At 44.5% G+C, this 21,646-nt stretch overlaps 3 protein-coding genes across 7 annotated transcripts; 2 read left to right on the top strand and 1 right to left on the bottom strand.

Annotated features, from left to right (window-relative positions):
* Nucleotides 1-429: 429 nt before the first annotated feature.
* On the top strand, nucleotides 430-15,936 carry lnp1 (leukemia NUP98 fusion partner 1). 3 transcript variants are annotated; one of them, XM_084675965.1, is made up of 6 exons: nucleotides 430-670; nucleotides 792-848; nucleotides 1,260-1,322; nucleotides 13,059-13,286; nucleotides 13,635-13,736; nucleotides 14,087-14,827. In XM_084675965.1, exons 1-6 carry the CDS (start codon nucleotides 608-610, stop codon nucleotides 14,255-14,257), a joined length of 684 nt encoding a protein of 227 aa, XP_084532091.1. In that variant the 5' UTR covers nucleotides 430-607; the 3' UTR covers nucleotides 14,258-14,827. The 3 variants fall into 3 exon arrangements, with proteins under 3 accessions (XP_084532091.1, XP_084532092.1, XP_084532090.1); XM_084675966.1 differs by lacking the exons at nucleotides 430-670; nucleotides 792-848; nucleotides 1,260-1,322; nucleotides 14,087-14,827 and adding exons at nucleotides 11,216-11,768; nucleotides 15,505-15,936; XM_084675964.1 differs by lacking the exons at nucleotides 430-670; nucleotides 792-848; nucleotides 1,260-1,322 and adding an exon at nucleotides 11,216-11,768.
* tomm70 (translocase of outer mitochondrial membrane 70) lies at nucleotides 1,888-10,963 on the bottom strand. The gene is made up of 12 exons (XM_084675962.1): nucleotides 7,659-10,963; nucleotides 6,048-6,221; nucleotides 5,694-5,820; nucleotides 5,473-5,582; nucleotides 5,216-5,364; nucleotides 4,915-5,122; nucleotides 4,582-4,716; nucleotides 4,158-4,265; nucleotides 3,930-4,046; nucleotides 3,683-3,780; nucleotides 3,334-3,456; nucleotides 1,888-3,230 (listed from the first exon to the last, which is right to left on the bottom strand). Exons 1-12 carry the CDS (start codon nucleotides 7,902-7,904, stop codon nucleotides 3,077-3,079), a joined length of 1,749 nt encoding a protein of 582 aa, XP_084532088.1. The 5' UTR covers nucleotides 7,905-10,963; the 3' UTR covers nucleotides 1,888-3,076.
* Nucleotides 15,937-16,755: 819 nt separating the features above from the next.
* On the top strand, nucleotides 16,756-21,646 carry tmem45a (transmembrane protein 45a). Of its 3 annotated transcripts, XM_084675427.1 has the most exons (7): nucleotides 16,756-16,961; nucleotides 17,892-17,946; nucleotides 19,152-19,369; nucleotides 19,487-19,699; nucleotides 19,915-20,099; nucleotides 20,207-20,349; nucleotides 20,461-21,646. In XM_084675427.1, the coding sequence occupies exons 3-7, from the start codon at nucleotides 19,174-19,176 to the stop codon at nucleotides 20,555-20,557; spliced, it is 834 nt and encodes a 277-aa protein (XP_084531553.1). In that variant the 5' UTR covers nucleotides 16,756-16,961; nucleotides 17,892-17,946; nucleotides 19,152-19,173; the 3' UTR covers nucleotides 20,558-21,646. The 3 variants fall into 3 exon arrangements, with proteins under 3 accessions (XP_084531553.1, XP_084531552.1, XP_084531554.1); XM_084675426.1 differs by lacking the exon at nucleotides 17,892-17,946; XM_084675428.1 differs by lacking the exons at nucleotides 16,756-16,961; nucleotides 17,892-17,946 and adding an exon at nucleotides 17,953-18,687.

Raw genomic sequence — 21,646 nt, 5'->3', positions numbered from 1 at the left:
GGGGGGCTCAGCCCCCAATGAGAATGTGACATAGATACAGTGCCTTGCAAAAATGCTAAACCCCCTTGCTAATCAGTCACTAATTTCACTGGATAGCAATTGTTACATTTATTTAATATTATGCAAAATAATAATATGGTGCTTGAGCACCCCTAAAAAGAGTCTAAAATCACCACTGATGTATGGATTAATTGTTGATAAAAAACACTTGTGCTACTATAGTTATTCCAAAGTAAAGTGGGTGCAAGTTTCCTTCATACTTGAACAATGAATACACAATCTTTTTTAACTGCAAAAGCAAAAGTGCCACTAGCAGTGACATCACTGATAATTGACCATCTCCTTCCATTTCTCAACTAGAAATTCACATTCAATAAAATTCAATTGTAACTGAAGCATGGGCGTAGATTTAGGGGGGGACGCTAGGTACTTGTCCCAACCAACATTTGAAAATGACAAAATTGTCCCCACCAATATTTTAGCGAATTGTGCTGCTATTTGGATCAATTCCGAGGGCCAGTACGCGAAAGTACAAGAAACGCCATAATTTGATGAAAATCCGAAGGGGGAGGGTTATTTGACAAGCGACACGCACGGGAAGAAGCACATGCTACTTTGCTTGCTTGCACTAGCAGTCGCTGACAAGCTAGCGGGTGTGTCGGCGACAACGGTACAGCTAACTTATTAGGGCTGTCTGCCAACAATACATATATAAAAGGCCAGAGTAACACATTTTAATATTCCCTTTGCCCTTCAGCATGTACATGTTTGCCCCTTTTTGTGCTTTGTAGAAATGCCTCCACCCAAGAAGAAGAAAGGGGACATACGAAGCTTTTTCAGAAAGCAGTGTAAGTCAGGCTAAATAACTAGCCATACTAGCAATGGTAGTTACCAGGCTTTCAAATGCAGATTCTACAGTGGAAAAAGTATTAACATTTATGCATTTATTAACTGGTGATATAATATGTTACCCAGGGTATTGTTAGAGCTAAACCTAGCTTTTGTAGCTAATCTTTCAACCAAGGTTAGGAGTCTAGCCTCGGACAAATTCACAGTTGATGGACTGTCACTGCATTGCTAGACAGATGCTGGAAAAAACAGTTGGCAATGTGAATAAGTTAACACTGTTGGTTATTCAAATATAATGAATAATTATTTGATTATTAATGTCCAAATAACACTGTATACAATATGGTAGGAGGGTTAAACTTGCTAGCCATAGGATAGGCTACAAAATAAATGAACCATTTTGTATGCAGGAAAGACGGCATGAAAACACTCCAGATGTAGATCAGGCTGAGGAAACAGCATCAGGGCTTCAGGTGAGGTTTATGATAATAAAAAAAAATTTTGTTCAGCATTACAGTCTCATTATCACGGTCTCTATTTTTGGAGAGTGCAATTTCTAGCTCTTTAGGGATAGTATACAGAATGGCATTTTGATTTGTGCTCCGGGGGGGGGGGTTGATAGGTGGATGTCCCCACCAAGTCTGAGACCAAACCTACGCCCTTGAACTGAAGAGAACAAATAATTGTACTTGCTCAACAAAAATAAGGCTTCTGGCTTCAAGCACAATAACTAGACAGTGTACAACTGCAAAATACTAGGCATGAACATGTAAAACTGAAAATGCCAAACCAAAAGCGAGATCAAATTGTGTAGTGGAGGTAGACATAGGCACAGTTGTCCTAAAGTATGTGAAGAATTCACTGTTTACTAGGTCTATAGGCTTTATACATGGCTAGGAAACTGGGCTTGTTTGTTTGCTGTGGTTTAAGGCCTAAAGACTATAAATAACTATAGCATATTTAATTTACCACATTATTACTTTTGCTTAAGGTGTAATTATTCATGACTGCATGGTTACATGTCAAATAAATTAAGACTTTGTCGTTATAGCTTTATTTGCACATTTCTATGACTTTGGTCGTGATACAGCTCTGTAAATAGAATATTGTTAGTGTTGTTTCTGGAGATGCAGAGCCAAACGTTGTTTTCAGAGCACGTCAACAGAAGCACATGTGGCCTTTTTAAAATAAAAACTCACTGAAGACAGCGAGCCAGACAATACCTTCCAAACGGTCCATTCTAACATGTCCTGAAAATACAAGCAGTTGGAAACCGCCCCAACAAAAACAGAAGCAGTACATTTGGAACATTATGTCTATCAATTATGTTGTCAGGTCTAAGGTTTCATTTGAAGTTAATGCTTAAGACCAGTATCTCAGCACAAGCATTGTATTAACATTTATTTATAAAGAGAAATATCACACATGCTGTACAGAATATATAAAAAGACAAACAGGCAACCCCAAATAAAATAAAAACACTTTAGGACCCAAATCTTTCAATTTAACATCAGTGTGCACCCACGCAGTCCAGATTCCAGCATTACACCTAACACATACATCTTAATATACATACACATTTGACTAAACTTGCAATCCTGAATTTGCCACTTAATAAAGAATTTGTTAGGATATGCATGTGACCAGAGAGCAACTGCTGTTCAGAACAAGAAACAGCAAGATAAGTCAACTAATAAACAGTTAGTTGGAACACCATGAAGGTGTCAATGCGCACATAGATGTCTCACAGCCTTTAAATGGCACACAATTTACCAATCAACTATAATTTGACATAATCAACTGAATGCATCTCAATTGGGTAATATTAGTAAATTATAAATGGAAGACCCCCCTTACAGATTCTGAACAGAAGTTAAGTGTTTTTTTTTTTCCTTTTCTAGGGAATAAAAATACTCATAGTGAAGCATAAGGGAAACTAAAAGCATCCAGGCTCAAACTATATATCCAGCCACTATGGGGTGTGTGGGTTAAGACCTTTATTTCCCCAAGACTTCCAAAGGCCTGGAAAATCATCAGTTTCATGGTGAACAGTACATACCCTCTCAAATTAAACTCCAGTTTCAATTCGCATGATAACGTATGACCAGAAAGAAACTGCTTTTTTTTTTTTTAACAGCCTTCCTTACCAGTACTCTTGTTTTGCACAAACCCAAAACAACTCTGATTTGCTGAGGTTACAGGCTCAGCATTAAAGGGGTGGGAGAAGTTACAGCGTGGGAGGTTTCAGCCCGTATTTCCTGGCCACTTCGGTCTGGGCGTAAGCCGCATCACACAGTGAGTAAAGGTGAGCCATCTCCATCTCAGACTTGGCCAGGTTAATAGCCTTGTTGAACATGTCTATCGCCTTGTCCAAGTTGCCTCTGAAAAGCAAGCAACATGTCAGCCAAGTTTGGAGTAAATGGGGATTCTTCACAAGATCCTATAGTATGTTTGGGGTGGGGGTTCAAATAGTGATCGACTAACCTTTGAACCTCGATAGTTCCCATGGTTTCGTATGCAAAGTCACATTTGTTGTCAATCTCGATGGCCTTGCTGATGAGATCCAGGCCCAGGTCGAGATCTTGTTTCCACTGCAGCTGCAACAGCCTGGAGACAGACTCGACCATAAGCACCCGTTTGATGTTGTACTTCATATATATGATGTTTTTTTTGCACTGTACTATGTATTGTTGTAGATGTTGAGATTGATTTTCTTCTGTCTTTTCTTTATGCCCTATTTGTATGTTGCTCTGGATGAAAGTGTGTGATAGATGAATAAACGCAAGGGTACTCGTAAAAACAAGCCCCCTGGTGAGAGTACAGTTGCACTTACCCCTTGTGGACATATGTCGTAGCGTTATCTGGTTCCAGATCGATACACTTGTCGTACATCTCGTCGGCTTTACCAAACTGCTGCTGGTCGGTCAGGGCCTGAAAAGCATGCATAGCATCTCATCTGATACTTAGCAATTTGGCTAGTTGTAAAGCAAAAAAAAAAAGAGACAAATGCTGGTTCACTCAAGAGGCCATGGTTTGCTAATGACTTTTGAATGCCCCAAGAGAGCGTACTCGTACTGTACCTGTGCATACAGAGCGTAGCCCTCCGCACATCTCGGAAACCTCCGGATGACATCCTCAAAGCCGTCCATGGCTGTCTGAACCTGGGAAGGGTTGTTCCCAGTGTAGGCTTGTCTGTACTGGAACACACAAGCAGCAGATCATCACAGTCAGAGGGCAGATTTGACCTTTCCTTAAAAATTTTAAGTGTAAAGTGAAAGCTACACCCCCGTTTCCTTGTGTCCACTCACCAGAGCGAAGCACTTCTGTGCCTGGGCCAGGGCAGAGTCTGGCCTCAGGATGATGCACTCGTCAAAGTCCCCCACCGCCTCCTCCACCTGGTCCAGCAGGATCTTCAGCTGAGAGGGACAGGAAACGCATCACGTCAACACCTGGTCTCAGTAGGTCAATCGCAACACAAACTCAACACTGTGCTGGTAGAAGACCGATGGAGAGTTTCACTCCGAAAAACCGGCTACAAACATATCAATCCTTCCAAAACGATATCATTTTGATGGTATCGTAAAAGCAACACAAGTCACCTTACGCCATTTGGCAACATAACATTCCTGAGAAGGGAAATACAAGTAGTAGACCAACCACACACATCAAATTCATGATTAAAAAAAAAGATGATTCTGCTGGATAAGAGGGCTACAGAGAGGAGAGCCCTACCTGTCCCCTGTGGTGGTAGACGTCGGCGTTGCGCGTGTCGATCTCGGCAGCCATGTTGAAGTCCTGAGTGGACAGGAGGGGCTGCTGCTGCTGCATGTACATGCTGCCACGCTTGATCAAGGCGTTGGCCCGCAGCTGGAAAGGCACAACAGCAACAACAGTCAGGACCAGATCACCTGACCAGATCACCTGACCAGATCAAACTGTAGTTTGCTTGATGACAGGGATTCCTGTCTCTATCCCCAACTGCCACACCAATAAATAAAGCTGAAAAAAGCCCCCCCCCCCCCCTCCATGGTTTTTTGAATAAAAAGGCATGGAGGTGGTCAGTACCTTGACATTGGCGTCCTGCATGTTGATGACCGTGTCCAGGTCAGGCTGGGCAGCGTTGGAGTTGCCTATCAGCAGGTAGAAGGTGGCACGCAGTAACAGGGCCTCGGCTGTGTACCTGCCGCCAGACTCCACCTCCTTGGTGCATTCGCTGATGATCTTGTCATAGTTCTCCTCCTCCATGTACTGCTTGGCTTTCAGGTAGCCAGAGCTATGGAGACACAGGAGCACGTTACTGCTAATGTGTTATCCTGTACCGATAACGCCGGTGACGTTGTGGAACCGAAAACGATCTCCGACTGACCTCTCGGTCACCTCTGCCGCCTCGCCCTCGTTGTCCTTGTCCTCGTCCTTCTTCTCGCCCTTCTGCAGGGGCTGGGAGATGATGTCATCGGTGAAGGAGCTGAAGTAGGACTTGATGAACTGAGGAGAGGGCATCAGGGGCTCGCGGTTCTGGAACCGGAGATGGAAAATGGCCTCCGTTAGCAGAGGCGGCTCTCGCAAGGTTCTCGCAAGGTTCTACTCTGTCTAATGATGGAGGATGTCTCGGTAAATACATACCTTGTATTTGGCTTTGGCTTTCTCCTTCCCCAGCAGCTTCAGCACCTTGTCTGCTAGCAGCATACTCTGCTGGTTCTGGAAGGCCTCAAGAATGCACACCGCTGTGACATCTACAGGCGCAAAAGCGACAAAAAAAAACACGACAGCAAGTCAAGAGGAGTCGACCATCAAAAGGGTCCGATCAAACTTCATGTCATAGAAACGAGGCTTTAGATCCCCACCTTCCAGACACTCCTTCCTGTTGTCCAGCCTTTCCAGGGCTTTGGCCCTCCTGAAAAGGGCCTTGATGTAGCGTGGGTTGAACTTCACAGCATGAGTGCAGTCCTGTACCACTTCAGTCCACTTCATCTGAAACCACAACCGCAGAATGTAGAAAAACAACCAGCCCACATAGACGTTATACACATCTCCTACAAAGACATTCGATAGTCAAATCGTTTGCGCACATTCATCGAGTCCTTTCGATCCGTCGCTGTGCCAATCGTTACCCCCCGAAGACATTTCAAGTGTTCAGATAACGCTTGTGTGCACGGCAACAGGATAACAGAATAAACTGAACGGAAACCGACACTGACCTGCTGTTCATAGGCTGCAGCTCTGTTCTGGTAGAAGGTGGACAGGTCTGCCTTCTGCTCACCAGGACAGAGGGCAATGGCCTCCGTGTAACACTGGATGGCCTGCTCATACTTGCCCGCCTTGAAGTACTTGTTGCCCTTGTTCTTCGCCCCCTGTGCACGATCTAGAGGACTCTAGACCCATGAGGAAAAGCATGTGTTAGCAAAACGACGAATGCAAAAATAGAAACAGTTGTCAGTGACCTCATGTCGGGTTTTTCTTCAAGACAAAGAATCCTGAGTGTGCGTAGTGCTAGTCTCCAGATAATGCAGTCGTACACACCACCTCGGTCTGCAACAGGCTTAGTAGATAATCAGCAATAATGGGAGAGGGGGATTACAGGCCATCGACTCAGAGAGCCGGAAGATGTGGAGGCGCAGTATGAATGGTGCCATCTGTGGGTGAATGTAGAGTGTACTAACAGCATCAGAAGGACACTGGCACAGGTGGTAACTGGTGTGACAAGCCATTCCTCAGGTCTCCTTATCAGGTACTTTGTAAACGCGACAGATAACGCAATATGCATGCAAAACCCAAACTCAACCCTATTCATGTATTTATTGTAGTTATTTGCCAAGGGGTTTCAGACAAATATGTCGATACTCATGCTTGATGAATCTGCCTGAAAGTCGTCAATACTGACTGCTCACAGACATACTTTGGAGCCGAAGTGAGCCTTTTCAATAACCTCCCACGGTTATCGGGGTTTGTCGTGACAGTCTATACATATACTGTATATATACTGTCACTATACACATATGCCTATCTGCAATTACGAGTACATGGAAGCTTAAGACTTCCTAGCTAGATTGAATGCTTCAAGAACCTGGATAAAGACTGAACTCATTTGTTTGGATAGCTTCTAAAAAAAACGCTAATGCCAATTCATTCAAGTTGAGACCTTGAACCCTGGACTACAGTCGTGAATGTGCCATGGTTAACCGTTCACATTATGGTGGATGGTGGCCGAGACAGCAAGTGAGTAATGCAGTGAAGAGCAAGTAAAAGACAGTTAACTAGGTTAAGTGAAACCGAAAGGTACAACACAGAGAGACACCTAGTATAATCTGAAGTCAGGCCCATTAATATCGAACTCATCTCATGTCTAAGTAGTAAGATATCTGGCCCAAACGAAGGGCGACCATAAAACGCAACATGTGCTGGCTTCCCCCGCGTCACAAATGTACTAGCTACCCCGCCCCCATGCTCCTCATGATATTGCCAGCTAGCAACGAGAGAAACGTATGCCAAGAAAACAAATTAACCTAACAGACTATAGCATCACACGCTGTTGTAGTTGAATACAACAACCCTCTAATGTGTATGGTGTCGTTTGTGCTGATTGTGACAAGTCGACACTTTGAAACATGCGAAGCCTGGTTGGCTGACGTTACTAAGTTAGCAGCTAGCTAGATGCAGGTGCAATCCATTCACGGCTCGTGTCCTTGGACGCACTTCCGTGTCTAATACATTTTAGTCAAGAAACGATGGTAACATGTCAGTGCTTCATTGAGGCTTAATCAACTCATACACCCACAAATATGTAGAATGGTTTAACGAGACGCATATACCATGTTTTCCAGCTCTGGACTTGCCCGATTAGCTGCGCCGTCTTGGCCCTGGACAGGGCTTGCGCTGCCTTCTGGTGTTTTTCTTTCCCCATTTCGTTTTCCCTGGCTGTCCTTCGTTCGACTACGGTTCCATAGGTACACGGCACCTACCCCGAGAACTATAGGGGTCCCTACCAACAGTGCCAGCTGCCAGCGGGGTAAACCACTCCCAGACTGCGGCTCGACAGGCTTTGACGCGGCCATCATCCACCATGCAATGGAGAGCAGCGAGCGCACACACACTTCAGTCTCCTCCCTCACTACCGAGAGCTACGAGGTCACAGCAACACGACAGACTTCTGGGATACTGGCGGACGGAGAGCGCAACTAATACCGGTGTGGCAGTCTCTGCACTTCCTGTTGTGAGTTAATTAATTAATTAACTTACCGACTCTCATATTCAACTTCCATCTTCAACAAAAATATTTTTCGAAACAGGTGAATAAGAAAATTAGAGCAATGAATCTCGCCCATCAGTTTAGGTGAGATGATCAGTTGATCAGTAGATGTTCAGAAGGGTTTTGGTGACAGTTTTAAACGCAGAAAGGTCAGGGCTTTGATGAGCTTTGATACCCTCTAATGATTCACTATGTATAGTGATGGCTACTCTTCAAAGCAATGCATTTTAAATAACTTTTTATTTGATATGACCTATGCACACATAGTTTATGTTAGGGCTCCATCTAGTGAGCAATTATAGCAACAGTGTGTGTACAAGAGCGACTGAAAGAAAGAGTGAAATAATGAAAGAAAACATAGGGTGTTATCTCTGCTAGATTCAACTTCATGTCATGTTACGCGTATTACTCTCTGTATTTAAGTGGCATGACATCATTTGATACCACAATGTCTGAGAGAGACATTGAGAGAGAGAGAGAGAGAGTGAGAGCGTGAGTGTGAGCGTGAGAGAGAGAGAATGTTTGCTATGGCCTGATTTCGATTGCCTCTGAGTCACATTTCAGCCTGGTGCTTGTTGGTGAGCTAAACCACTCAATTGGTGCCCTATGGCATGTCCTCGCGCATGATAGATACTAGGCACTGGCATGCCAGGAATTGTGTATATACAGTATATATATACAGTACATATATATTCATTACTATACATATAAACTGTATGTGTGTGCGGTTTATGTAGTAATATGTTGACTCATAGAGTATGCAACGCTGCTTGAAAATATGAACTATGCAATAAAGCCCATCCAAGTGATGCTATCAGCAATCATGCATAGTCATCTACAGACCTGCTGACTGTTAATGAGTTTATGGCATGCTGCGTCCTACAGTATGACCCTGGCAGCGCATGATTAAATGATCCATTTGATACAGACAGTCCACCTGATTTAGAGAGAAGCCCCGCGATCAATTGTCCCCCTGAGGTGTTTGACAACCACTCCACAGCAGTGCCGTGTACAGTCCAACTTTACAGTATCACCGGATTCTATGCAGGGTTCAGGTTGGAGAGCACTTGTTGGTTTTCCATGCAGCTTTATCATGCAGGTGTAAACTTGTTGCCAATGGATTTAGTACAGAAAATAATCAAGGATCAAAAGTGCACAATTCTAAACGTTTGACAGTGTTTAAACCTCTATAAGACACAGTGCACAGGTTATTAGGGTACATGTGTTATCTTGTTTCCATTTACATTTACCTGTAGTCATTTAGCAGATGCTCTTATGCAGAGCGACTTACAATAAGTAGAGGGACATTCCCCCGGGTCAAGTAGGGTGAAGTGCCTTGCCCAAGAACATGACGTCATTTGGCATGGCAGGGAATCAAACCAGCAACCTTCTGATTAACAGCCCGATTCCCTAACCGCTCAGCGATCTGACTCCACCCAGAAGTTGTGTCTGTCCTCTGTAACACAAACCGGGGCCTCTTTCTGGCGTACACACATACTGTAACACACCACAGGCTCAGATAAACATCTGAAAGCATGAGGTTATGTAACAGTGTACATTTGTAATGTTCACACCGTTAACCCAGATTAGCTACTCTGGACAGTCTGTCTGAGGTGATTAGCTGCATGTCAGCCCCTGTTTGTGAGTTACAGGGCCTGGCCTGGTTTGGGTCTAAACTTACACGCTCTCACTCTTTAAGTTAATTACCTTGTACCTTGTGTCCAGTTATAACTACAGATCCCCAAATTCTTAGTGAGTCTGAAGTTGAAATAGCAGGATAAAAATGGCTATTTCCAGTTACTATGTACCTTTCTTAAAAGCGAATCATCATTGTGGGTCCAGTCCCTTTTGTTTGGGTTGCCAGTATTCCCCACAAAATCACCAACCCCATTCAATGTTTACTTGATCAATTTAGCCTATTCCGCAAAGAATTGCTCAACATTTTCCATATTTCAACTCTATGTTATTTAATTTATTCGATTGCTCTATATAAATCGAACAGTATTCAGCTAAGGAAAACCTAAGCATGTGTTAACTTTTTTATGTAATGCCTTACATCACTGAGCAAGTTGGGGTGAGTGTGGCGAGGGAGCTCATGAGATTTAGTGTCCCCTTTAAGCCTGCTGACACCCTCTCAGTCTTTCCCACCTGTGGTGATCATCGTCCACACGTGCTACCTAAGCTGGAGCACGGCTGTCTTGGTGTACCCTCAACATAGGAGCTCTCAACAGCACGGTAACACATGCTGCAGGTGCACATAGGCAGGGCCGATTTCAGGGTAGATTTCTATGGATGTCAAGGGTCTACAACGTATTTTAGCAGATTAAAAGTGAGGTTCCCTGTGAGTACATGTTAGACTGAATAACATTTATGATCAAAATGTATTCGCCTGTCGATGGTACTCTTTTCAATAACGGTGTTTGGTCTGCAATAGCAGGCTATCTAGATCCCAGCTGTAGATTTGGGACATACAGTATTGAGTTTGCAGAGAGTAGACTGGTGGGACTAGACATCATGACACAAATCTGCATGATAAAGTTATTCAGCAGGTGGGGCTGCATGCCTTGGGGTCAGACTGGTTTGGAATGATTCATTTAAGTGCGCATCACGTGCGCAATCATGTATCAGCCGGTAGTGTTACAGTCCATCAGCCTCCTGTACGATCTTTGAAAGACTCTAAACATTAAAGTGGAATTATTTTCTGGATACATGAATCATGTTCGAAAGATTGTATTCATGATGAATTCCATTGCGACTTTTTCAGAGCGGGACAAAATAACTTTTTTTTTTACTTTTTGTAAACAAAAACCATTGATTCAGTAAAGCCCAGTGCTCTATCACAGCAACCCCCCCTCCCCCCCAACCCCTCCTCTCCAGCCTGCAAAGCTTCGGGGGCCCAGGCTCACAACAGGAGATAGACGGAGCAGCACACGCTCCATAACTATTGACAGGTTTGATGTGCTCTGCGAGCGGAAAGTATGGGGAAATTGGAGTTTCAGTGTCGGCCGCCCCAGGCTGCGGGCTCTGTAATGGAAAGATTCAAAGCAGCCGCCCCCCCGCCCCCCCCACCTCCCTCTAACCCCCCCCCCCCCCCCTCTTTCAAGCTGCTGTCTTCCTATTCTCAGTCTCCCTCCGTTTCACTCGCCCACCAATGGTAAACAGATTAAAAGGGATTCACTTATTTAAAGACTGGGCCGAAAGCTCAGCAGTTTATTTTCGTGTCAACCTGGAATAACACAACTCCACCAGCCGTGCTTAACCAGCCAAAGGGATCTAATTAAAGCGACAGACCTTCAGGCTTTCTGGGACAGTGCTGTGGAGGCTCATTGTTGTAGTAGACCTGCAGCTTGGGAACACACAGAACCGAGCAGGACAACCAGACGAGGAACCCAGGCCCAGGACAGTGTCACCCAACCCAGGTAGTGAGCACCACCCGCCTCCGCATTTCCCTCCCCTGGAGCTCTGGTGAGCTCCCCGGACCAGCTCCGTCATGGCCCTCCGGCTTCTCCCTTCCCTCATCGGAGACGACGAGGACGACGATGGCAACTTCACCAACTGGATGAGCAGCTACTGGGGTCACGGGTCACAGAGCGCCCGATCCAAAGAGAGAAAGCGCAGCTTCAGGAGACCGGCCAGGGCAAAGGCAGACCGGAGAGCCTCCCTCCCCTGCATGGTAAGAACCACCACCCTGGTCTGTTTGTTCGAGTGCAGCGCTGTGTGGGGTGGGAACTTCTGTAGACCTCACTGGAAATGACTGTAAAATATTTCAGATAATAATAACTGTATTACTGTATTATAATGAACAGATTTTAATAGATTTTCCACAAAAAGATGTTGGTAGTTGTTAACAAATAATTTTTTACAAGCTTAAATGTTGAATATATTGCAGGTCTATTTCATTAAATGTTTAAATTCTTACAGAGTGAACGTGATCGTTAATGAAGTGTAATGTGATCACTAGATTGAATTGGTTTTAGATGTATGCTGTGCTTATGATATGACAGGAGTTGGTGTTGTACATGTGGTTGTGTAATCGTGTTACAACATAAGCCCATGGACGTTGCTACCACATCTGTTCTGAATAAGATATATATAATGGTTAAAGGTACATAAGTTTGACCATTTATGACTCAATTTATGACACAATTGTGTTGTTCAGAGAGACTCGGCAGAGAATAGTCACACCGACTTTAATTAGAGGTGACCCATTATCTATTAATCCCTGGTGCCTGATCTACACACACACACACACACACACACAACCTTTCAGTCACGCATGCAACCATCGCTCAATACTGTACAGCTTTCCGTGTCAACAAGCTATGGATGGGGGTTTACACACTCAGATGAAAATAGATTGCTATGCAGTCAACGAGGCCAATGTTTTCATCAATATTGACAGAATTCAGCATAATGAGTGGGCTAACTTCTGAAACCCCACACTAAAAGTTGACAGGCTAAAAGCATTTGATCTATATTTCATTTTAAATTGTAACTGTTATCACTATGATTCACAGAATCTCCAGCACAACCCTTGCCCTGCCCTCATTGGAGTTCTCCCACTTGTTTAATCTCCAGGAGATATTGAATAACATACTTCCATTCACACGCACACTACTTATTGCATTCACACAATTAAACAGGAAAGTTGACCCGGTCCTATACAGCGTGTTTTTTGTTGTTGTTGCAATTCTGTGATTTACATTGTTGAGGAATGAAGAAATTTGACTCAAGTAATCTCGGCCCTCGTACTGTAATTAGCGTGCTGCTCAACACAAGATTACTTTCAATACTTATAAGGATAAAACAAGGTAGTTTAATGACACAAAAGGTGTAAGTAGGCCTTTGCGCTCACCCTCCTTCATCTCTCTGGCAATCAGTGCCTCTTTGTAGTGGAGAGTACACTGAAGTCTAATCTTTCCTGAATTTGTCTAACATGTTATCTTTTCTCTGTGTGTCCCAGTCCCAGCTGGAAGCCATGCAACTGAATCGTCTTCAGGCGGCCAGCGTAACTCCTAACCATCATCTGGAGAAGGAGGTCAAGGTTCACCCCCGCGCACGCCGAGTGTCCTCGGATGACGTCAACCGCCAGAAGTCCGTCTTGCCGGAGAACCGCATCACCACCATCCCCGAGCTCACCGAGTCGTTTGAGAGGAGACTGCGTTTCCACAACAAGAAGGTCACGTCTTTGGTAAGTTGAGGGGTGACATCTTCATGTGGCCTCGAAGATTTAGAATTTGAATTTTCGACGACAGGGAGATCTTCTTCTGCACTTTCCAGGTGCACTATTTGTACATTGCTTTGGGTCAAAGCATCTGCTAAATTAATGATAAAATGTTAAAATATTGTGTAATGAAAAAGGGAAAAGTAATAAAGCACTAAAAGCCCCACATAGTTCACTGTTACATACAGTGTGTCATAGCCATTTGTCTGAAACCTTTTATTAGGAATGAAATGTGAAGTTCGATGCCAGGCTGTCTGGGTTTTACTGACAGGCAACAAGCATCAGGCTAATGTATAATGGATCTCTCTCCTCTAGAGTGAATCAGACAACATGTGTCCTATCTGCCATGGGGACATGAGGAAGGATGGAGGAGGAGCGGTCCAAGAGCTGTACTGTGCTCACCGTTTCCACAAAGAGGTAGGAGTTCCTCATCGCCCCCCATCCTCCCGACCCTCGACAGGCTCCAGGCATGTCACTCCCATACCACCACCCTGTGCTCCCCTATCCATACCACTCACTGCACCAGCATGTCACACATCAACAGGAGCATGACTTCATGTACTTCACTGGCTCACGGGGGGGGGTCCTTGTCACATCGCATGAGGAGATAAGATGCAGGCACGCTATCCTCGCATGCCCTCTATACGGACCCCCATCTGGAGCATGGATCACACCCTCGAGACCCCGCGGGACTGGGCATGCACACGGTGTCTGTGATTGGCCGGGATGCTCACGCGGTGTCTGTGATTGGTGGGGGGGCTGGGAAGGCGGCGAGGAGAGGAGAGACGACGCGACCCCGGAGCGGCAGCGCCACGGCCGAGAGCGAGAGGAGGAGGTCCACAGACGAGCGGCGGAAGTCAGGGGAGGGGCCGTTCTGCGACGCGTCTGAGGAATATCGGATGCCTCGTCGCCAGCTCTCTCTGCGGAGACAACGCTGATATCAGGGACCGAAGCTGAAAGAGAACCTGGATGTTTCGAACCGAGCCTCAGGGTCCTGTTTGAACTTTTCACATCATAGAGAGTGTTCCATTGGAACTCTCCTCCAGTTATATACAGGCCCTGGTTTGATCCAAAGAACTAGTAGTGCTGTAGTGCAGTTTATGCTTTTGTGTTTTCTATGGGCTAATCCAAAACTATGTCCGATGCTTCTTTTCGGTCATCTTTTCCAAACAGTGGATTCCCATTTTCTGTCACAAAAGCAAGTCATAGAATTGACCCCATACTGAAACTTCTTCTGCTCAATCTTTCCATCTCTCATATAAAATAAACCTACAGTTACAGCCTACCAATAGATTTAATAGACAAGTCGATTTTATTTAGTTTCATCAATTTTATTTACATTATATCCATCTTTGATGTTCTTACGTGTGATGCCGTCATATTCGGATAATATATAAGCCAGTTGTTAGTTGATATGTACATTGCATGCAATAGTGTGTGTGGTTTCTATTTCATAAGGGATTTCTATAACATTTAAGCCTTAAGAAAAATAAATATGTTCTGTGTTATTTCAGTGTTTATATCTCTGTGCCGTTCCAAAAATACTCAGAGTCAACAAAGACCTCATTAGGGGAATCCATCTGTTTTCTGTTATCTGTTATCCATCTACATTATGCTCCATCTTAGTGAAGATGGGGCATAATGTAGCTTCTCTGCCTTTCGAGGAACCCCCCAAAACTGTCCAGAACATTTAAATTAGGGGTCAAAGGTCATAGTAGGTCTCAGGTTCTGACCCTGAGAGGAGGGGCAAGAGACTAAAGCTTTGCTCCTGCCGGTAGGTCAGTCAGCTCTGCATGCATGTGATAAATAATGGAAATCAATGCCAATCCCGTGGTAACGAAAGAAAAAACAAGCAGACTAAAACGTGTCCAGTGCTCTCCCAGATGCATCCTGTGGCAGGCCGACTGTGTGTGTCACCTCTTGTTGAACATTCTCAGGGGTTGGCCATTGTGACGCATCACGTGACGCATTGTAGTACTTAGCAGTAGTTGACACTATTGAAAAACATATTTATTGTATATATTTTGGGGGGGACTACTCGTATTTATCATTCCCCTCATTGCCCAGGGGCTGAACGTGAGACGGCTGAACTTGAGACGGCTGAACGTGAGACGGCGTGGCCGGGGCGGTTGTGTGCGAGCGTGTGAGTGAGTGCATGACCTAACCTCCCGCCTGTGTGTTTCAGTGTATGGAGCGGTGGCTGTGGAGGAGACAGACGTGCCCGTCCTGCCGCTCCTACGTGCTCACGCCCGATCCCTTCTCCTGGTCCTGCGTTCACATCTACATGCCCTGACAGCCTTGCATCTCCTCACATCCTCCTCCTCCTCTTCTCCTCCGTTTGAGCTGCAGCTCCTGCCCTGCATGCATTTACTCCCCTCCCAACAAAACAGACTGTCCTGGACGGCTGCACCTCATTGGACCGTGGGAATGCAAGGTTGGGTGGGGGTGGGGGGTGGTTGAGTGTGTGTGGGTGGGTGGGTGTGGGACCTTATTGGAACACTGGGAATCCGGAATCTGACACGGTCATTCTATCTAGCTCTGTCTGTCTTTGTTTCATTATTGTTATCAGCAACTTAGTAGTCAACATACTGACTCCAAATTGGCACAGTATGTTGATGTAGTGTTATTTTAGATTTGGTTTGACAGTTTGGAGGATAGTAGCCTATGGTTTGAAATAACCAAATCCTGTATTTATATTCAATTAAAAGTGATAGTGACAGCTCTGCTGACATGGCTTTAGGATGTCAAAAGAACATTTGAAAAAATAATATGTAGTATTTTACTATGTTTAACAACACCCTCCTCATCCTGCCTTACCCTTGCCAGTCATGTCTGATGAACTGTAACCTTCAAACTATCTCGTGGAATAAAGTTAATGCCAAATTTGTGATATAGAAATTTGAAGATATTTATTGATAGTTAATTTTAGTTAAACTGCCTTTGTCAAGTTCATAAAATCTGCTATGAACATCTTGCTTAAGAACAACGTGATGCCTCGCACGTAGGCTTCGCTGTACCAGTGAAGGCATTTGACTGGTCATCGTTTCCTATCTAAATTTGCCCTCGACATTCTCTCCCCACGTAGATTCAAAGTTTCTTAAAATCAACTGGTGATTCTGTTCTATTTACTCGTAAAATTAAGGTGGACAACTTTATTCCAACTTAAATGCTAAACGACCTGTTTACAGAAATAGCCTGATGTAGCGGGTTTTCTTTCCGTTTATGTCTTGAAGTTCCACCGCCATCCTCTTGCAGGCGGGGTAGAAGTGCACACGTGGAATCTTTCTTCTAGCAGACTGAAAAGGTTTTCATCCAATTAACGAAAGCAAAAGTGACGTCCCTTTTGGAAATCCAGCCAATCCCAAAACGTTATGATGCTATTCCCCTAAATTCTCTGAATAAATCATCATCGCGACAAAGTGATTGCGAAACTATGTCCAGTGAACAGATGAAGGTTGTGTGGTCTTCTCACTTTTTTGCTTTGTTTTAGAGAGTTCTGTTGTCAGGGACTAGACAAAGACTTCGTTGGGAAGATGGTGAAATGGTTTACAATTTGCTGGAATAGAATGTAAATGTTTATTTTGTCTAACGGAACCACCACCAACTTTTCAAATCCAGACAATTCAGAAATCACCGATTTAGGTAAGGCGACTTTACGCTACAGCTTTCTAAAATAGCAGACATATTCAACAGGTTTTGACTTCATACACTACCATTCTAAATCACTGTAAGTTTAAAGCATTGTAGGAGTATTGCACATAAAGCCGGCATGATATCAAAGCACAAATCCACAAAATACATTTTTTTTTAAATTTATGTAAATGCTACTGTTTAAACTGCTTATACGGTAGCCAGAAGTAAGTCTGTACGATAGCCTTGAAAACCTCTTGTTTGAAAGACACTTTATTCCTCAGACCTCTGCTCTGATTTAACATATAATATATGGGAGTCAGGTGACTGCGGTTAGGGAATGGGCTAGTAATCAGATGGTTGCCGGTACGATTCCCGGCCGTGCAAAATTACATTGTGTCCTTGGGCAAGGCACTTTACCTTACTTGCCTCGGGGGAATATCCCTGTACTTACTGTAAGTCGCTCTGGATAAGAGTGTCTGCTAAATGACTAACATTTTTATGTAATTTTACGCTTCAAGAAAACCACAAAGCCCAGGAGTTGCTGTCTAATTATATTATGTTACAATGGTCTCCGGACACTTAGTTTCAAAAACATTTGGTTTCACACCACAGTGCAGCTAAAATAAATAACATCAATCAGCATTACTTTATTTTACTTCACTGTTGATCAGCCATGGTCTCATATCATGGTTATCATTTGCAGACTCTCCCAGACACACTCTTGTGCTGTTGTTGTATTGAGAATAGATGCCAACCAATCACAAAAGGTTCTCCTTGCCCTCAAAGTGGCCCACAGGAGTAATTGGGTTCTATCACCATGGTGACAGCGTGCAGAGAGGATGCTCTGATGAAGAATCGTGACCAGCAGTAGTGAATTGGGTCTGAATCCAAAATATTCTGTTCTGTTGTCCGCTCCTTATTGTCCCCTCCTGCGGTCAGCTGGAGTAATCACATGTACGAGCATCACTGCACATCATCAGCATTCAGTGATTCAGTGAGTACAAACACAGGAGCCATGAAGAAATGTTTAAACTAGGACCAAGAGAGACAGTCCTGTACACTGAAAGATAATAATTAATGAGGTGTTTGTGTGTGTGTATGTGTGCTTGACTAGTTTTCTGGTTCAACAATTCAGACAAAGGATCAAATGATCAAAGGCAGCTGTTTGGGATGGAAATAGAACAGTGAAGAGGCAGGCTGCATCTGAATGAAGAGATCCCTGCCCTGCATTTTAACACCATATTGGGCTCATTTTCTTGCTTGAATCTATTCTGTCGTAGCTCGATATTGTGCTTCAACAACACACTCGAAATCACCGCGCCACTCACATGTAACAAAGAGCTTTTCCCTCGGAAATTATTTATTTATTTTTCTGTTTGTGAATACGGTTGTTCCAGACAACCGCGGGCTCACAAAGTGAATATTTACCAATCGAAGAAGAGAAGTGAATTTCAAAACATCGGCAGTGAGGTGAAAAGCTGACAATTTGAGGTTGTCTTTGCACATCTCTCCGAGCCCGTCTAGCACGACACACCTCCCCTTCCAGAGGTGCAAGTGGACAAGGTCAAGCTGTGGAGCCGTCTCTTCTAAACTCATTACACCTGATTGCGCTGTTTACCCCATCAGCAGACACTCCTTCTACTTTTCCTTTGTCCTTTGATGTATTTTTACGAGAATTGTTCCCTTTTTTGAGGGTGTTCAAGGATGTTTCTCGGCTCGGGGAAGGTTTAGAAGGGTGAGAAAACCAGTTGCGTTACATATGATTTTTATAACTTCCACCCAACACAACATGATCAAGCTTGAAAGAGCTTCTGTTAGTATGACCTGTTCAGCTGTAGATGCTGGGACTTGTGTAGTGTTAGTGTTTTCCAGTTTTGGATACTAATGTTCAGGGTCTCAGACAGCTCATTCTTGTTCAGCTGACCACCTAAACCGCTTCGAGCAATTACTTTCTCTATTTTGCAGGTTAGACTTCAAGGGACAAGGGACATAGATTGTCCCCCCCCCAACACACATCCACACACACTTTATATTAAGAAAACTCTATTTAACTGGCGTATCCAAAAGCTGTCCCACCTACATTTGAAAACAAACCCACGCCCATGGTCAAACACATAAAGCAACAACACATTTCCTCACTTGGAAAGCATCCAGACCAACATTCATCAAACACAAAGATGGTGCCTCTCTCCTTGACAGTGCGTGGGAGGTGTGAGGGGAAATGGGCAGCTTCAAGGGTCACGCATTGCCGGGGGTGTTCTTCCTGATCGTCGGGCTGTGGTGGGCAGGGAAGTACTCCCTCTGGAACGTCACCCGCAGGAACAAGAGCCTGGGTTCCACCCGCCTGGCCAACAGGGCTACACAGCGGCGTCTCGAGCTGATGGAAGGGTCTGTCGTCCTCTTCTTCTCTGTGGTCGGTAAGCATCAGAAATAAACTAACTGCTTCGCATTGGAGTCCTGATTTCGGACAGTTTGTGTGAGGCGAAACAAACGAACCCTATCTAACCGAGGAGGCTGCGTGTGTCGTCATCCAGGGATGCTGGCGGAGCAGTTTGCGGCGCAGGGTCCTAGGCTCCACCTGTACGACTACGCGGAGAAGCACTGGGAGTGCCTGATGAACTGGCAGCACGCCACCATGTACCTGTTCTTTGGGCTGGCGGCGGCCATGTCCCTGGTCGTGCACGGCACAGGGGTTGCCCCCGTGGCGCTGGACAGGATGATGCTGGCCCTGGCGTTCTTCACAGAGGGTGAGGCGTATTTCTTTAGTGGCGGGGGGAGGGGGGGGGGGAGGAGCCTGGCGTGTGGGTGGGTAGGGCGTGTGGAGCAGGGTGGGCGGGTGGGTTTGGCCAGTTTGTGGAACCACAAATAGTTCCCTGCTACTCAGCCACGGCCACGCACCTTAGAACACACCTACAGATCACATCTACGGTTTAAAAAAAACGGTGTTGTTGTTGTTTTTCAGGATTCCTCTTCCTGTACCACCTCCATGGCAGGTCGATGCTGGACGTCCACGTCCACCAGCTGCTGCTCTACGCCGTCTTTGGCTCGGCCCTCACGTCCTTCCTGGAGGTCTTCCACCGAGGGAACATCCTTCTGGAGCTCCTGCGATGCACCCTGACCCTGCTACAGGGGAGCTGGTTCTGGCAGGTGTGTGTGTGGGTGTATGTGTGCATGTTTGTGTGTTCCTCTTTGCGTAGGACCCACAGAAGCATGGTCACGTCGCTCACACAATGAACCCTTCTCTCCTGTGACAGATTGGATTTGTGCTGTATCCACCCAATGGACCTGAGTGGGACCTGAAGGATCACAGCAATATGATGTTCATCACCATGTGCTACTGCTGGCACCTGGCCTTTGCCTTGCTCGTCGTGGGTGTGGTCTACTGCACCGTCAGCTGGTGAGGCCCTCCATCTTTGTAGTTCATCAAGGCTAGTTGTAGTTTGATCATCACCTCTATGGACATGTATATGTTTGTTCCTGCTTCAGTGATGCCCCTTGTCTCCTGCAGTGTGGTAGGGTCCAGACTGAAGAGGACTCCACCCATGGAGATGGGACTGCTGAAGCCCAAGGAAAGAGACCCAGAATCAGAGGAGGAGATTCTATAAAGGCCTATTTGTCTGTCTGTCTGTCTGTCTGTCTGTCTACCTGTTTGTCTATCTCTTACAGAGTACCATATTCTGGGTGATTCAATGGTGATTCGACACAAGGAATCCGACCTCAACAACCCGTAGCCGGCCCTTGCGCCTCCAGGGATTCACAGCCAGAGATGAGAACCAAACAGAACCAAATCTAAACAATTTGTATTATTTTTCCATAGAACTTTTGCATATAATGTATGTCTGTATTCTCTTTTTTATGCTCAGGCCTGGCATCATTGTCCGTGAGGCATATCTTATTTATACTAATTCATGCTACTGCACGTATTTCATGAAGATTTTTACTGCGAAAGAACGGGGCTAAAGTTTTCATGTGTTAAATGACCTGTCTTCTGATGGAGTTGATGGAGTATCTAAACGAACAGGGATGTTTTTTGCCAAAGTTTTTGTAGAAGTGCCATCGTGTGGTGATGACGGGTATCACGTGTTGTACATTCATTAGGGCAAGGCAAATACTTGAAACTGGTAAAAAAGGTTGCATCTGCAGTTTTGTCTACTGAGACAAATATTAAGATTGCTGGAAGTATATGGTTCCTTCTCATCCCTTCCAGTGGAAACCGTGTATTTGACAAGTAGACACAAGCATGCGGTTCAATTTTTTTGTAAACGTAATCTAAAACATGTTCATTGATCAAATGAGTGATAAATGATAAAACCAATTAATTGTTTATCATCGAACCCAGAATTCTTGCTTTATTTTCCATAATGTCGTTTTCTGTCAATTCCATCCTACACAACCTGAACAAGCTGTCACTAAAAGCAACAACCTGCCAAAGGAGATTATGTGCAATTTGGGACATATTTTGAATTGATGTATTTATTTTATCATCTGAATTTTTTTTATATATATATATATATATATATCTGACATTTTTTTTTTTTTACAGATTCTACTTGTGGTTGTATATTTGTCAATATCTGATCTGGATTTTAACCGCTATACTTTTTGACTTTGATCATTTTATGATCTTCAAGTAGGCTAATTGTTTTGTCAGTTACTGAGTTTGTTAAATATGCATGTGTCAACTTAACATTAAA

This window comes from Hypomesus nipponensis, chromosome 16, assembly GCF_054491055.1.
Source record: "Hypomesus nipponensis isolate SF chromosome 16, ASM5449105v1, whole genome shotgun sequence".
In the NCBI taxonomy this organism is placed as follows: domain Eukaryota; kingdom Metazoa; phylum Chordata; class Actinopteri; order Osmeriformes; family Osmeridae; genus Hypomesus; species Hypomesus nipponensis.
The sequence above is the reverse complement of the archived record's forward strand: the minus strand, read 5'-3'. Positions and strand labels throughout refer to the sequence as shown.

Excerpts from the sequence above, each read along its gene's own strand:
- tmem45a (XM_084675426.1), top strand. The coding sequence starts at position 19,174 with ATGGGCAGCTTCAAGGGTCACGCATTGCCGGGGGTGTTCTTCCTGATC. Across the intron at positions 19,700-19,914 it reads CCTGGCGTTCTTCACAGAGG|GATTCCTCTTCCTGTACCAC; the intron begins GTGAGGCGTATT and ends GTTGTTTTTCAG. Across the intron at positions 20,350-20,460 it reads GTCTACTGCACCGTCAGCTG|TGTGGTAGGGTCCAGACTGA; the intron begins GTGAGGCCCTCC and ends TGTCTCCTGCAG.
- tomm70 (XM_084675962.1), bottom strand. The coding sequence starts at position 7,904 with ATGATGGCCGCGTCAAAGCCTGTCGAGCCGCAGTCTGGGAGTGGTTTA. Across the intron at positions 5,583-5,693 it reads CAGGAAGGAGTGTCTGGAAG|ATGTCACAGCGGTGTGCATT; the intron begins GTGGGGATCTAA and ends TTGCGCCTGTAG. Across the intron at positions 3,457-3,682 it reads ACGACATATGTCCACAAGGG|GCTGTTGCAGCTGCAGTGGA; the intron begins GTAAGTGCAACT and ends GTCTGTCTCCAG.
- lnp1 (XM_084675965.1), top strand. The coding sequence starts at position 608 with ATGCTACTTTGCTTGCTTGCACTAGCAGTCGCTGACAAGCTAGCGGGT. Across the intron at positions 1,323-13,058 it reads AAACAGCATCAGGGCTTCAG|TCCCAGCTGGAAGCCATGCA; the intron begins GTGAGGTTTATG and ends TGTGTGTCCCAG. Across the intron at positions 13,287-13,634 it reads ACAAGAAGGTCACGTCTTTG|AGTGAATCAGACAACATGTG; the intron begins GTAAGTTGAGGG and ends TCTCTCCTCTAG.